The sequence below is a fragment of the Diachasma alloeum genome, unplaced genomic scaffold, assembly GCF_001412515.2.
Source record: "Diachasma alloeum isolate Michigan unplaced genomic scaffold, Dall2.0 Dall_scaffold_00194, whole genome shotgun sequence".
In the NCBI taxonomy this organism is placed as follows: Eukaryota; Metazoa; Arthropoda; class Insecta; order Hymenoptera; family Braconidae; genus Diachasma; species Diachasma alloeum.
In genome coordinates this window covers 124,998-139,980 of record NW_021680359.1, presented here as the reverse complement: position 1 = coordinate 139,980, position 14,983 = coordinate 124,998, and the positions used below count along the sequence as shown (strand labels likewise).

Below are 14,983 nucleotides of genomic sequence, written 5' to 3'. Positions count from 1 at the left end.
ACTATATCGCTTGGGTTCGTTGAAAAATTCCCCCTGGAATCTCAATTTGCGGTAACCCTCCCCCCCCCTCCCGCGCCTCTTTTACCCTCCACCCCAAGTTTTTTCCTTTATTCACATTTTTTCATGTCTTTAATTCTTCCCACGAGATGGTGATTCATGTGCACGTGTCTATCTCCTTGGCTTTTCACGTTCCCCCTTCAAATTGTATTCACACGTTTTGGCCTCATTCGAGGGCTCTGATATGCATTTTCCATTTTAGATAAAACTTTCTCCATTTACATTTTCAATTGACAGCTCTGTAGAGCTGGGGACAATCGCTCAATCACATGAATAAACCTCATTTATATATAAATAATTTATAAAAATGGAGAAGAATATTTACAGCTTTGAAAGATGAGAATTTTCATCACTATTTAATATTCTCTTTTACTTTCATAATTATTTTTCATACAATAATATATACTCAAGTCTTTATACAATACAATAGTTTTCGATTAAATTAGTACTGATAATTTATCTCTCGTTCTTATGATCCAATGAAATTTCACATCTTCATTCACACATATCACTAGTCGAAGTTTCAACACGTTTTCGAAGTTCATCGATCGTGTAGACAGAAAAAAATACAGATTTTAATCTTTCATACACTTAAACTGATGATATATCATTTCAGCATTTTATAAAAATGCTAGAATACTTTAAAAGTCAGTAATTTGTTCTCTCCCTACATATTCATCTAATAAATCCTCCAAAAACATCACAATAAATAAAAAATACCTCCCCAGTCTCTATTCATTTATCCCTAGCAAAAACTCTCAAGATTCTTTTCGGGCTTGAATAATGTGTTGCTTCTCGGGCCGCTTGGCTCTCCCTCCAGACCGCCCTTTCTTTCTCATCTGCACATTGTGACCGCGAGACCCGCAATTAATTACTCCGTGGCCGCTAGGCTCTGTGCCGTTGCATCTGTAGCGCCTCTTTGTCTTTCACACTCGCACACATTGATGCTTGAATTAAAAACAAAAAAGACCAACAATCACAAGCACCCACAGTGTCTTGTGCCACGGCTTTCTCATTGCTAATAAATTAAACTTCGTGTAAGTATGGAGGCGACCTGTCTTCTCTCCACGTACACAGGATATGGACCGAAGGGGACATTAATGATATCCTGAGAACGTTCAATCGATATGTTAACCCTACCCTCTCGTCTTTTTTCGTATGAACAAATGTTTCTAATATCTGTTTACCACTCCTTTTCATCTCCATCAAAACAACTTCATGGCGTTGGTCGAACATTGTTGCGTGCACCGTGAAGAGACGCCAGGCGAAACAGAAGTGAGTAAAAGAAAAATTCAGCGAAACCATTGAAAAAAATCTTTTAAAAAAGTAAAAAAAAACCCTGAGCAAGAGCTTGTTAAAAAAAAAGGATTATGGCAGGAAGAAAGGAAGAATGAGAGGGAAGAAGTCCCTAAGGGGCTCCCATTGCAGACGTCGAATTACGAAACACCTGCAAAATAACTTCATCAGATTCATACGCCTGAAAATTTTGGCAATGGGTCTCCCTCGTGTTCAGTGTGTTGGCTTCTGATGATACTAATCATCGTCGAAGAAAAAGAAGGAGTGAGACTTTTGAATCTGTTGAATTTATTTCTCAGTATGTCGTTGCGATTTTGGACACTGAGAATATTTTTGTTTTTCGCTAAATATTCATTTACTTGAAAAAAGCATTTATTTTTTCAAAATCGTATTTCTCCAATTGACTCATTCTCAGGCGAACCTGATGAGGTTTTAATTATTATAATCATGTTGCCTTAGAGGATGACTATCTTGCACATGACCTTGGATGAACTCCACTGATTATTCATTTTTCCTAAATTTCTTATTTTCTACAGGGAAGAATTTCAATTAATTTTTCAATGTTTATAATCATTGAGGGAGTTCACTCAAGGTCTTAACTAACATAATCATCTTCTAGAGTAATATAACTGTTATAATTGAAACCTAATGAGAACTGCCTGGAAATGACTCGGCTGGGGAAATACGGTATTGAAGAAATAAATACTTCTCTCAAGTAAATGGATATTTGGCAAAGATATATTTTTTTCTCAGTGGAGTCAAAGCTAATTTTGCAATGTGTTTTTTACTGAATCATTATCTATTCTCTGGATGCATCTTTCGTTTTCCATTCTGTGGATTCATTTATCGCTGCCAATCTGTACTGTCCCTGGTCTTGATTAATTGGAGTTGTTAAAACTGGTAGAGTTGAGGGTTGATTGGTTGAATTTGAACTCAGATCACTGTAGTAAGCACTACTGGGCGCACTGCTGAGAAAAGGACCGTCAGGTTCATTATCACTACCTGTGTATCCAGTATTTTGGTAAGAGGGATTAATTTCACTAGCACTACCATTACTCCTGTGAGTCTGAATGTGATGATGATGATGGTGATGATGATGAGGATGTGGATGAGGATGAGTGTGATGATGATTTTGCACATGTAGGGGGATTGGAGTCGATGGGCCATTCTCGTACATCTCGTAATCAGACTCTTTTAACCTCTGACTGTGTCTCGTTCTGATTGAATCCCTCTTTAGTGTCTCATTATCACTCGTCGAGTATCTCCTGTGGAGTCGAGCGGCATCCAACTCATGGTACTCATCCTCCTCACCTGGTGTCGTCCCCCCATCACCATACGTTGAACTACCCCTTAGCTGTAATTGTAGATCACTAGCATAACTCGCTGTCTGTGAGTCCAATTCAGCGTAGAGTGCCTCATCAGTCTGCATGTGGGTGTAGTGATTCTCAACTGGTAAATTAATGGCACAACGATGCTGTGGGAGACTCAGGGGGGTCGTTACAACCCCGGCTGTGCCACCTCCACGACGAGAACCCAGCCAGGACCATACGTTATGTCCTGCAATTAGAGATTAAGTACTTGTAATGTGATTCATTTTTCAAAAGGAACAAAGCAATAAATTTACGATTTAGAAAAAGTTCTTTTGCAGCGTAACGTTCGTGAACGAAAAATATTATTCATCACTAGGGCGGAAATTTTTTTGTAGCTCATGAATGGAGCAGTCGCCGCCGGTTCGGGCTGCAACCTAATATTCACCAGAAAAATTTTCTTTGCCCTAGTGACGAAATGGACTGACAATGCTCTGAATATGCCATGGATGGGAATTCTTTTATGAGTTTCTATAATTCGGGACAAAATTGCTGGAGAAGGATGGAAAATAATGAATTCTTCGTCTCAATATTCTTTCCATGTTAAAAAAAAAGAATTTATCAATAACGAAATGGTACTATCTAGTATCCACGTTTCCTCTCTCGAAAAGAATGAACAACAAAATTGAATTGTGGAATTTTAAAGGGGTGAGAAGCACAAAGAGAGTTCCCACTCTTTCAATAATTTTTTTCCTTTGCTTCTGACAATGGAAGAGAAAAGCCTCTGAAATGAGAATGAATATTTTTGAGGGAAGAATTCTCTCCTATTCATGATTCGATTTGCCCTCTAATTTGCGTACAACTTACCAGGGGTAGGTGTAATATCATGATAAGGGGGTAACTTGTCAAGTTCTAATGGCGGTCTATCCGGTATGACTGATACACCGCCACCCCCGGCGACGCCTCCAGTCGCCGAGCTCACGGGCTCCTGTGGATTCGCTTCATCAACGCCTACGCCACAGCAACCGCCTGTTGGAAAAAAAATTAACCAAAGCATAAATATCAGTTCAACCGAATAAACGAGCATGATGGAACAATGGGACAAAGAGTTCCCCCGTTATTTATCACAAAGATCGATGGCAAAGAGGAACGGTCATAGGGGAAATTAGGTCGAATTTCTGTTTGGGGTGGGAGTGGCTCCTCAAATTTCACCCCACGTCATATTTTTCGACACGACCGTTGAACTCATATTCTCATACATTTCTTTCCCTTATTTTTTTTATTCCTCGTAACCTGTCTCAGTGCGTTCCTGAGTGTAATACTAGGGGTCTAACGAGTGGGAGAGAAAAAAAATCGAGGGACGAAGCTGCTCAAGTGCCAGGTGAGGGTAGATATTTGGAATTCTGATATGGTCCCAGCATATTTACCCGTTCCTTTACATACGTATCCCCCGTGAGGCATTATGACATACACGAGCATATGAAAAAAAGATACGAAGGGACTATCCCCCCACTGGCTTTATTCCTCCTTTTTCAACTTCTCGTCCCGCCATTGTGCTCATGTCATCGAGACATCCAGGCTGGATTTTGTAGATCACAGGAGCCGCTTTCAGGAATGCAAAAAAACCATAAACATAAAAAAATGCATCATCCAATATCCGTTCTCACTTGCATATTTTAATATACACGCGGGGTTTTGTTGCGCAATAAATTTGTGAGGGAGCGGTAAGAGGAGAAGCCTAAAAAATTCACTGTGACGTATTCCGCGAGTATCTCCAGAATTACTTGGTGTTGGAAGGAATATAAGAAGAGCTTTCTATTTTGCAATTAATTATTCGGACTATACAATAAAAAAAATTTTTTGTACTTGTTTACAATTGTAAAAGACTAATTGAATATATCATGTTCAAATGACTAGTTACTCCTGAAATTACGGTATCACTTGCCAATGAATTCAATTCGAAGTCACCCATGATATCACTGAAATCAAGAGTTCACTGGATTCTCGTCATTTCCAATTATAGAGTCATTTTTTGAAATCACAATAAAATTATTGGTGGACAATGAAATTTATGAAATCAATCCTTCCTGAACGTAGCATAGACCGAGGGACCATTCATTTGTGAAATGATTGCGTCACTCAGGACTGAAATCGTATGAAATCAGTTGAAATCAAGTGAACTCAGTGAAATCCCGGGATTTCATCGATTTCAGGTGATTTCAATTGAAATCACTTTCAATCGGTGAAATCTCATTGAATCATGAAATCAGCAACTCATGAGACCCTTTCGAGTACATAAAAAAGAAAGAAACTTTTTCAACTCATTTATGGTGTATTCTTCTACGTATGCCCATTTACGTGTATTATTTTTGACACAGAAAAAAGAAAAACAAATCGGTGAAAAAAACGCGTCTTTTCTTGTACGACCTCCTGAAATCCTCAGAAAATATCGAAACATCGTGTTACCGATAGAGACACTATCTGCGGAAGAAGACAACTAAACAAAACAAAAGTACAACATCAAAAATCGATATTTCCTGAGAATCTCCCCCCCGGTAAGAATTACATAGGCTGACGATGAGAACAAGCCTGTATGAGCCCAGGGTTGGTGAGGCTCATGTTGAGTGTCGGATAAGTCTGAATGAGAGGAAACAAACTGTGTGTGTGACAGTCTAGAATTGGTGTTCTTTGTCAGTAATTATTTCAAATATTTCCACACTTGCGGAGCTGAGTGCTTCAGCACTTCATGGGTAATGGACGAGTCTCTAAAGCAGTAAACCACCAGCTCGGGAGGTAGCAAATAAATAAAAATCAGAGTAAAAAAAAACCTCTCTGTGTATATGTATCTCGTGTGGCAGGCGCACGTACGCCACGACGCCAGTGCTGATGCTATCAGCCACCAAAGGCACGGTTGATTTCAAATCGGAAAGTTAATTAGACGCGTTTCACTGTCCACTGTGTCGCCTGTCTCCCCCCTCTCTCTCTCTCAAGCTGCTGTCTGTTCGATACTAGTGTCTTTCTTCCTCAAACCACATGGGTTGTTTTACATTGCCGATGTATATACTACCGCTTCCATTACGCCAACTAATTAAACGCCAATCAATCCTTTCGACCCCTTCGTATCTTGGTTACCTTTGGGGACCGTGTGTGTACATAATACTGATCATGATAACTATTTGGCTTGTGGCCAGTGTCGAGGGGAGACCTAGGCATAGTCAATTGATATAGAACTTGAGGAATGATTCATGGTGACTTGAGTGTGATTAAATTACGATCAAATTATGTTGAACTCGAGTTATACCACTCGATATAATTTCGAACTGTCTTGCCTATTCACGTATAATGTTTTGGATGAACATTTAGTGCAATTCACAACTGTATAATGCAGGGATGCAGAAATGAAATGAAATGAAATCTTGATGTATATTTCAAGAACTCTGTGCAGAACAATTGCGCAGGTGAAAAAACAGTGTGTGTGTGTGTGAAACTACTGTCTCCGAAATGCTGTAAATGTTGTTTTTTGTTTGCGAATGAAACTTGTAATCGTTGATTTTCATGATCTTCTAATTTTTCCTGGAAATTACGTAGAATGTCATGAAACGTGAAGATATGATATTTTTTTAGAATATGTGTGTACGTGTGTAGTTTCAAGATAGAGGAGTTCCTCAAAAATCTTTTTCCCTCAATATCTCGAAAACTATGTGACTGAATTAAATTTTTTTGACATCACACTATTCCTTGTGATAATATTTGTCAAATCAAATCACAATATGGCTATGTAACTTGGGACAGTTTGATAATAATGGGCATTTTTCGTTTTTATGAAAAAAATGCTCTGTATACGATAACTTCCGAAAAAATTCAGAAGATAGGATATTGAAATAATAAAATAGGATGTTGGTGAGATTGTACCTCTGGTGATATTACAGGATGGGATTGGGGGTCGGCGAAATCGGTCATGTGGTTTAGAAGATATTCAACTTTTTGTCGAAAACTGTTTCTTTCAATATCTCCCAAACTACTAGTGGGATCATTTTTTTTGCCCAAAATGTTCTTCTTGCCGCACCCTGTCAAGATCAGTCAAAATATGAATACCTGTTGGCACACAGTTTTCGAGATATCGCGGTTTTCTAATTTTTTCAAATGAGAGTTAATGTGGCATTCCATAATATGCGCACAACTTGGAATGAACAGCCAAGAATCTGGCTACTAATTAAAATTATTGAGTCACACTTGTGTATCAAATTTTGTGTCGATTGATTCAATACATTTTTATATAGAGCAATTCATCCAAAAATCTTTTTTCGTAAAAAATCACACATCGTCATTTTATCGATTACTTCGCCTCTGGAAGCTTACTTTCGACTTGTGTGAAGCCGGATTTGGGTGTGAACGAGGCTTCGTTTATGGATTGCACATGGTAAGCCAACAGGCGGTCCGTAAACAGAGACACATCGACACACGAATCCGTCTTCACGAAACTCGAGAATAAACCCTTAGAATTAGTTGAAAAGTCATGTAATAAAAAATTCATTCGAATTAATATTCGATGAAAACAGTAAATGACGTGGAAAAAGAAAATATGGGGGACATTTTTCCGAGCAACAATTTTCCAAGAACAATTTTCGGGGAACGATTTTCAGGGGAATATATTTATCCTAGAACCACTGCTGCAGATCCATTCGGAAGCGCATTACTAGTGGAATTGATAGAGAGAGACAGAAAAAAGACTAATAACGCATGAAGTAACGGTCACATTGCTTCTGTCGAATAGGCTCGCAACCCTGCTTGTTTGTATGTTTTGCCATTAATTTAGTAATCTTTCTATATTATAAAAATCCAAATCGATTTTTGATGATAAAAATTTGGGACTCGAAATTAAGACTCCAAACTAAAGGGTCACAAGGGTCAAAATAGGGGTCATGAGAATCAGAATAAAGCTCGCGAGGATCAGATTAAGACTCACAAGGGACAAAAAAAGGGTCGCAAGGGTCAGAATAAGGGTCCACATAAGGGTCATGGGGGTCAAAAACCACGGGTCGGAAAATAAGTCACGAAGCTCACAATAAGGGTCACGAGGGTTGTTAAGGATTGAGGATCCAAATAAAAGTCACAAGAGTGAAATTAAGGGTTACGAGGGTGAGATTAAGGGTCACAGTGGTCACATTAAGGGTCACAAGTGTCAGAATATCTCTCTGTATTATAAGGATCTAAAACGACTTCTGGTGATGAAAATTTGGTACTCGAAATTAAGACTCCAAAATTATGGGTTGAAATAAGGGTCATAAGCGTCAGAATAAGGGGTCAAATAAGGGTGATGGGGTCATATGGGGCTATATATGGGGGTCATATGGGGGTTGGCGAGAGGACCGAGCAGGGGGCGTAGTACAAAATGATTATTCATTTATTTCCCTGTACCAGTTATCTGTAAAGTTGGCTGCCCGTACAGCCAAATGTCACTGTCCCCGTGAACTTTACACCTTGATTAATCCCACCCTTCCATGTTAGTCCCCTCAGGAGTAGACTTTTTATCTGAACCTGGCAATTTCCGCAAAGGATTTATGTACTCCGTAGGAGAGAGATAAACTGAGGGAAGCCTGATTGTCGACGTAGATAATCATTGGATCTTTATCGGTAGCTACGTATGAGAGATCGCCGGGTTGTGTAATTGGAAAGTATGAAGGACCTGGGAACTCAGTGGACTATTTGACGTTTTCTAAATCGATGTCTTACCTCTGCCACCGGCGCTCTTTATTCTGTAACAAATAATTGAGGATCGAATTATTAGAGATATTCTCAGTAGCATAGAGTCAGTGAATAAATGATTAATTGTTTATGCATTATACAAAGAAGAGGAAAAAAAACTCTTGGAACCTCCCGTATTTCAATCAAACTTTTGGGATTGAAACGTGAGAACGCATTTACAATTTCGAAATTTTGTTTTCTCGCAACCCTTCTATTTCTTCGAAGAAGGCTGCTGATTGGCGGAGCGGTATAAATCAAGATAACTTCAAGATGAATCTTGGATAAGTATTTTGGAATTTGAATAGCACAGGCGTATTATCATAAGGACCTTTTTTGTACAGCCATAAGTGAGAACTGAATTCGTTCTTATAAAAAAGTCCGTTTCTTCCCTCAAATTCTGAGGTACATCATGAGTACTCATCTCCAAACGAAATGTATGCAACTTGTGAATTGTTTTAAGGTATATCCCTAGAAAAAACGTTTTTCTTAAGATTGTTCCCATGTTTTTCATAGATAATCCCCAGCTATTGAAAAAATTCTAATTAGTTATACTACAGAGTTTAGACGATAATGAAGAATGAAATGCGGGGCTAGGCCAAACGGGGGTTATGGGTCCTTCCGAACTGGATTTTTCCATTTTATGAGAAAATGGTTCTTACGATGTTTATAAAAAAAACAAATCCGTGATAGATTGATAAATTCCGAATACGGTGAATTTTTTGCAAAATTTTGTACTGCGTAGTTTCCGTGAAATTCAACGCTAAAAAATGGGAATTTCGTGAAAGCATTTCTCATTTGATTCAAATAATTAATTAACAAATAATTTCTTACTTGATTCAAACAGTTATTGTTATCTGCATCAACAACACATGAGGATAGAAAAACTCAATAATTTGTAAGAATGCAATAAATTAAGTCATTTAGAATTCTTTCCGAAAACCCATAGCGACTAACTATTGGGTGCTACTGTCTTGGAATATACCTTAAAGAATCTAATCGGTGACATTCTATCGGTTCATCCCTAAAGCTTGTATTGTCATAACAACAAACAAAATGAGTTTATCCATACAAAAGCAATTTTTTTCAATAGAGCAAAATATCAGTTGATAATATTATTGCGAGTATATATAAATACGTACCTTCTGCAGTGAAGAAGAGTGACCATAACGACAGCTCCAATCACCGCCGATATGAGCGACACAATTATTAGAGTCAAGACCCAACCGAATTCTCCAGGTGCCTCTGTAAAAGAAATTCAAGAAATAAACAAATTAGAAATATTTAAATGATATTTAAATTCCATAAGTACCCTATAGAATATACTGTACGGCTGCGGCAGACGTAAACTTATACAGACAACCGCAGAGTAGTTAGTGTAAATGTGACATGGCAGTATCCCGTAAATAAGTCGTTTTCTACCGGCATGAGGAAATAGTGGTAAACTACCAGTGCGATAATTGGCGCCTCACACCACCAACTGTTAACCAAGAGTTACCACAGGGGGTTTAAAAAACCCAACTAAACTTACAAACGGTCGTTTCAAGGCTTACTATTTCCCTATTCACCTTGGGAAAACAAGTTCTATGCGTTGTATTCAATCGTATAATTACATTGTGAAGTACCCATGTAGTCGTGGCTGTTACTTTTCAGTCCAATGGAGAAAGTTAACGAGGCAAGTGCATCGGGAAAATTGCGAGTAAGGAATTTCTGAGAAACTGAGAATTATGGAGAGAAAATGCCTACTCGTTAGGTCTCAATTTAGGGATTTTATTCTTCATTAAAAACAATTGTTCAGTGTTTTTTTATTCCTTCATTTATATTTTGGAGTTTCGCACGCTATAACGAGTGATTCTCGACTAATTGCGATCGAGAGAGAATGGAGGAGAGAGTGGGGGAAAAGGGAAAAGGATCTGAGGAACCACCCACGTATTCGATCCCTGATACAAGCCATCGTTATAGCTAATTATCCCGGTCCATGCACGAATTGTCGGGCGGTTCGGGCTTGTTGTAAACACCACCCACTCTTCTACCTTCATCACTTTGGAGGGAATAATTCTTTTCTTTCAAGTTTTGCCGGAAAAGTAGATAATTTAAATTGAACGTTTTCATTAATTATATGGCTACAAGAAAAGAAAATTCCTGGTCAGTTCAGTGGTCATTTTCTGGAAGGAAAAAAAAAATTTTTTAATTTCACAGAAAATTCAATAAAATTTCAATTTTTGGAGCAGCCGGAAAATAAGAATTCTCCAGTTTAATTCAATTTCCAATGTAAATATTCAGTAACGAATTGTCCTGAATTTTCAATTAATTAAAAATTTCTGATTTTTATTCATGTTCATGAATGATCGAACTGAAATCTAGTTTTCATTGATTTCTTCAAATTGTGAATTTTCAATGGCGAAATCCCTTGCAATTTCAGTGAAACTGGCACTTGACGGAAATTTCCAAGAAGTGAACCGGACATTCCAGTCGAAGATTGTTAACAGTATATGTGACTCAAGTACGGTCTGCCCATGATTTCGGCTTCGGCGTAAAAGTTCTGCGTACTGAAACGCACTGGACCCCCCAAAAAAAGGACCCCCCCAAAGGACCCCGGTAAAAGTCTTGCGATCGCAAGGAGTTTCCCGTAGATCCCCATTTTTCTTGCACGAAGAACAATTAAGCTTTTTGGAATCTTCGGGAAATTCCTTGCGATCGCAAGACTTTTATCGATTTATTTTTTTCCGTGTAGAATACGACCGATTCATGGTGATAATAATGATTCCCTAAACATTGGAACGTTTCACTAGCGATTTCCTCTATATTGATAGTCAACACACTTAAAAAATTGTAAGAAAATTGAAATAATGCTTCAATGTTTGGCTTCATCAAAACTTTATTTCTAATCAGAGTATCACATGAAGTACAATTGAAATGTGTAGAATAGCATAATGCTCTCTTGAAATTTTTGTCACACAAACATTACATTTACAGCAGACCCGAGTGGAAATTCTGTTCAGGTCTCGATCAAAAACTGATCAGGCATGTTACGCCTCTGCCTTAGGTTTTTCCACTAGGGGAGTTAAGAAAAGATAGCGTTTTCGAATCAGCAGACAGCTTTTTTTGGTGACATTGTTGATATGTAATCTGAGCGAGATTGGTGTTAACATTTTTTAAAAAATAGAATTGGTACAGATCCATTCGGAAGCTTACTACCAATGCAATTAGTAAAAATGATAAAAGAAAAAGAGTTACAACACATAAAGAAACGGTAAGATGGCTTCTATTAAAAAAGCTCGAACCCCTGCTTGTTTTGTTTCATATTATGGCAGTGTTTGATACTGTGACAGACACAAATGTGTAGGGGGTCATACGTTTTGAGGGTCGAATTTTGCAACGATCAGGGATTTTTACGATTCAGGAGCTCCAAGAGTCAGATGTTCTGAGAGTGAATTTTCTTTTTCATAATTCCCAATTATGCTTGCGCTGTCCGCCACGTGGGTGGATAGGGATTAATAACATTGAAAATTTTCGGAAGAAGTGAGACGATTGAAAAAATTGATAAACAAACAAAGAAATAAAAATTGAATATTCATTAGTTTGACAGGTGTGATTATAGATATACTATCTTTTGATATGAAGAATAATAAATTATGCCATAATGTAAATGCCATCATGGAAAAATTGAACAGAACGAAAGAGAGACACTGCAGAAGATTAATCTTACAAATAACAAATAACTTATCCAAACTAATAAAGATAACGATAGAAATAACAACGGAAGTCGGTGTAGAAAAATATATAGGAAATTTTCCAAGGATTTTCAGGAGAATTCATCATGGAACCATTGCTACAGATCCATTCGCAAGCTGATTTCCAATAAAATTGGTAGAGAAAGAACCAAAAACAGTAATAATGAATAAAGGAACGGTCATATGGCTTCTGTCGAATAGGCTCGCAACCCTGCTTCTCTTCACATTCAAATCCTTCCTCATACAACTGAAAAAGCAAATTTCAAATTGAGTTAAACCCTGACAGGTGGCTGATTACAAAATGACAGTGTAGAAAGAAGACCATTGAAAAGGAAATAAAAATCCTACAGAATCGACACAAGACAAGACATAACTTTGAATTAACTCTGACAGGATACGAATGAGCGAGAATGAGTTCTCAAAATGAGAACGTCTCTCATCGTCTCATTGGCTCTTCTCCTCTTCATTGGCTAGTGGCGCATGCACCTCTGACGTTAACATAACAACTTGCACCGTTCCTGCCGATAAGACTCTAACACGGAAAATCTCCCGCAGGGAGACAAGGAAACAAGTAAGTTGGAATGAAGTAGTAAAGGGAAATTCGCGGGAGCGAGTTGGAGGAGTTGGACTCACGAGTGTGCATGAAACTCGAGGTATTCCTCCCTGGTGAGAGAACTAGGCGCTTGGGCCAACAGTAGGTTCAACCTGATGATCTCGTGTCAACCCTGCGATGATATTCGAATTCTCAATTATAAATGATAAATCATATATTTCCATTCCTGTCAACTTCTCACACTAGATATAACGGTCTTTGAGCCTTTGACGCTCCTGGCACCTTCCGAAGGATGTTAATCAATTTTACAGATTTATAATAAATTTGAATCTAAATTTATAAATTTGAATTGCTTTGGAATACGTTTCTCCTCTCCGACCCCGTCGTAGTATTGGGCGAATGGATAATCGAAAATTACTCAACCGAAACTTTTCATCCATTCTCTTAATTCATTCGCGAAAGCTATTCGCGCAATCATCAACGAAGTTGAGATCAAAGTTTTAAAATGGTCGAATTAAATATAATCGGTTATTTCATATTCAGCAATTTGAAATTATAATAGTAATTTTTAATTTCTATCTAATAATCCGCTATGTCATAACCAATGAGTGACTCAAATTTGAAAATTCCGAATTACAATAATAATCGATATTTCGAATGTAACAATTCAAATGTGATAAATTAAACAATTCCAAATTACAACAATAATTAATAATTCTACATGAATGAATCTCAATTACAGAATTAATAGAAAAATTCCAAATGGGAAAAATGATTGATGATTCAAATTCACTAATTGCAAATAGCAACGAAAATGGCGATTTTGAATGCACCAATTTTAAATGAACGGTGTTAAAATTTAAGGTACGAGTTTTTAATATAACCAGTAATAGGTAATCCAAATTTCGAGCCCTATTGCGAAAATTTCTATTCTTATTAAGAATCCAAATCAACTTCTAACTATTGAAAATAAAAACTCGAAACCAAGATCATAAAGGTTAGAATGAGCGTTAGAAGAAGGGTCAGAATGAAGGTTAAAATAAGGGTCAGAATCATGGTCACTAGCAGTTCAAATCCAAAATTTCTAATTCCGAAAGTAATTTGTAAATGTACGTGACAATTGAATTTCCTATTGTCAAATTCTGAAATAGTGGATTATCGAAGTATTTCAGTAGAAATAGTATGTTACGCAACAAGTGCGTAATGGGTTTTTTTGGCTCGTGGGAAGTTGTAAAACGAGCCGAAGGCGAGTTTTACAATCCCACGAGTCAAAAAAAACCATAACGCACGAGTTTCATATAATATTTTATGTCATAGGGCCCAGAATCTGCGATTCTACCGAGCGAAGCGAGGTTAGAATCGCGTGATTCTGGGCACCTATGACATAATGTACTATTTCTCTCGTAAACCCCTTTCGGGTCTTTACGATTTGTTCCCTTCCCACCCCCCAACCCCGTGTACCACATTCGCCGAAGGACAAGGGAAAACCTCACTTGAGAGAAAAACCTGTCCAGGTACAGTGGTCTCTTGCGAGACTCGCACTCGACAAATGAAACCGCGAGCTTTAGAGTCTCACAAATTTTGTTCCCCCAGCCGTGAATCGAACCCGGCTCTCCCGCATGCCAATCCCGGGTATGAGTCAATTTGAGACACTCGGGTATGAGTCAATTTGAGAGTGAAATTCGTAATTGTCCTGGTAGCTCAGATGGTAAGAGCACCCGACGGTAAATATTGACTGTTTTATTTTGAATAAAAAAACTTGGTTAAACAAAAGTAAGAGCACCCGACGCGACATTGGGAGGTCCCGGGTTCGATTCCCGGCTAGGAAGTTACTAATTTTTTCTCTCAAAAAATTAAATTTAATTAATGCCTAATGATGGAAGGTGGAGAAACCCTAGTGGAAAAACATAAGGCAGAGGCGTGACATGCCTGATCAGAATTTCGGATCGGACTTGATCAGTTTCTGATCGAGACCTGAACAGAATTTCCACTCGGGTCTTTCGATTATGTTTTTAACTCATTATGCCCAACACTGCTCCGGAGAAAACTTTCATTCATCGTAAGACAAGGTACTTATATGTTAATGATAAAAAAAACCTCGATGCCACATTAATCCCCATTTTATTTTTACTAGAGTTTAGGGACAGCCAACCGAATCATATATTCAACCGTGAGTTTCTCACGCACAACACCTGCGGTAGAGGTCCACATTTCGTTTTCGATTGGAAGACCCAATTAAACTTCGTGATTTAGGGAGTGCATTTATCAGCCACTTGATACTTCTCATCCCACGT

The 14,983-nt window shown here is 38.0% G+C and overlaps 1 protein-coding gene and 1 non-coding gene across 2 annotated transcripts in view; one reads left to right on the top strand and one right to left on the bottom strand.

The window, feature by feature from the left end:
- Positions 1 to 2,116: 2,116 nt before the first annotated feature.
- LOC107048498 (TSC22 domain family protein 1) overlaps positions 2,117 to 14,983 on the bottom strand; it is a 45,645-nt gene continuing 32,778 nt past the window's right edge. The window contains exons 3-6 of the mRNA XM_015271679.1: positions 9,545 to 9,647; positions 8,394 to 8,416; positions 3,528 to 3,689; positions 2,117 to 2,910 (exon numbers count right to left, since the gene is read on the bottom strand). Of these exons, the coding sequence (XP_015127165.1) occupies positions 2,153 to 2,910; positions 3,528 to 3,689; positions 8,394 to 8,416; positions 9,545 to 9,647 (1,046 nt within the window). The 3' untranslated portion in view covers positions 2,117 to 2,152. The remainder of the gene's footprint in view (positions 2,911 to 3,527; positions 3,690 to 8,393; positions 8,417 to 9,544; positions 9,648 to 14,983) is intronic.
- Positions 14,380 to 14,518, top strand: Trnay-gua. The gene is made up of 2 exons: positions 14,380 to 14,417; positions 14,483 to 14,518. It is a non-coding gene; the product is annotated as a tRNA-Tyr (tRNA).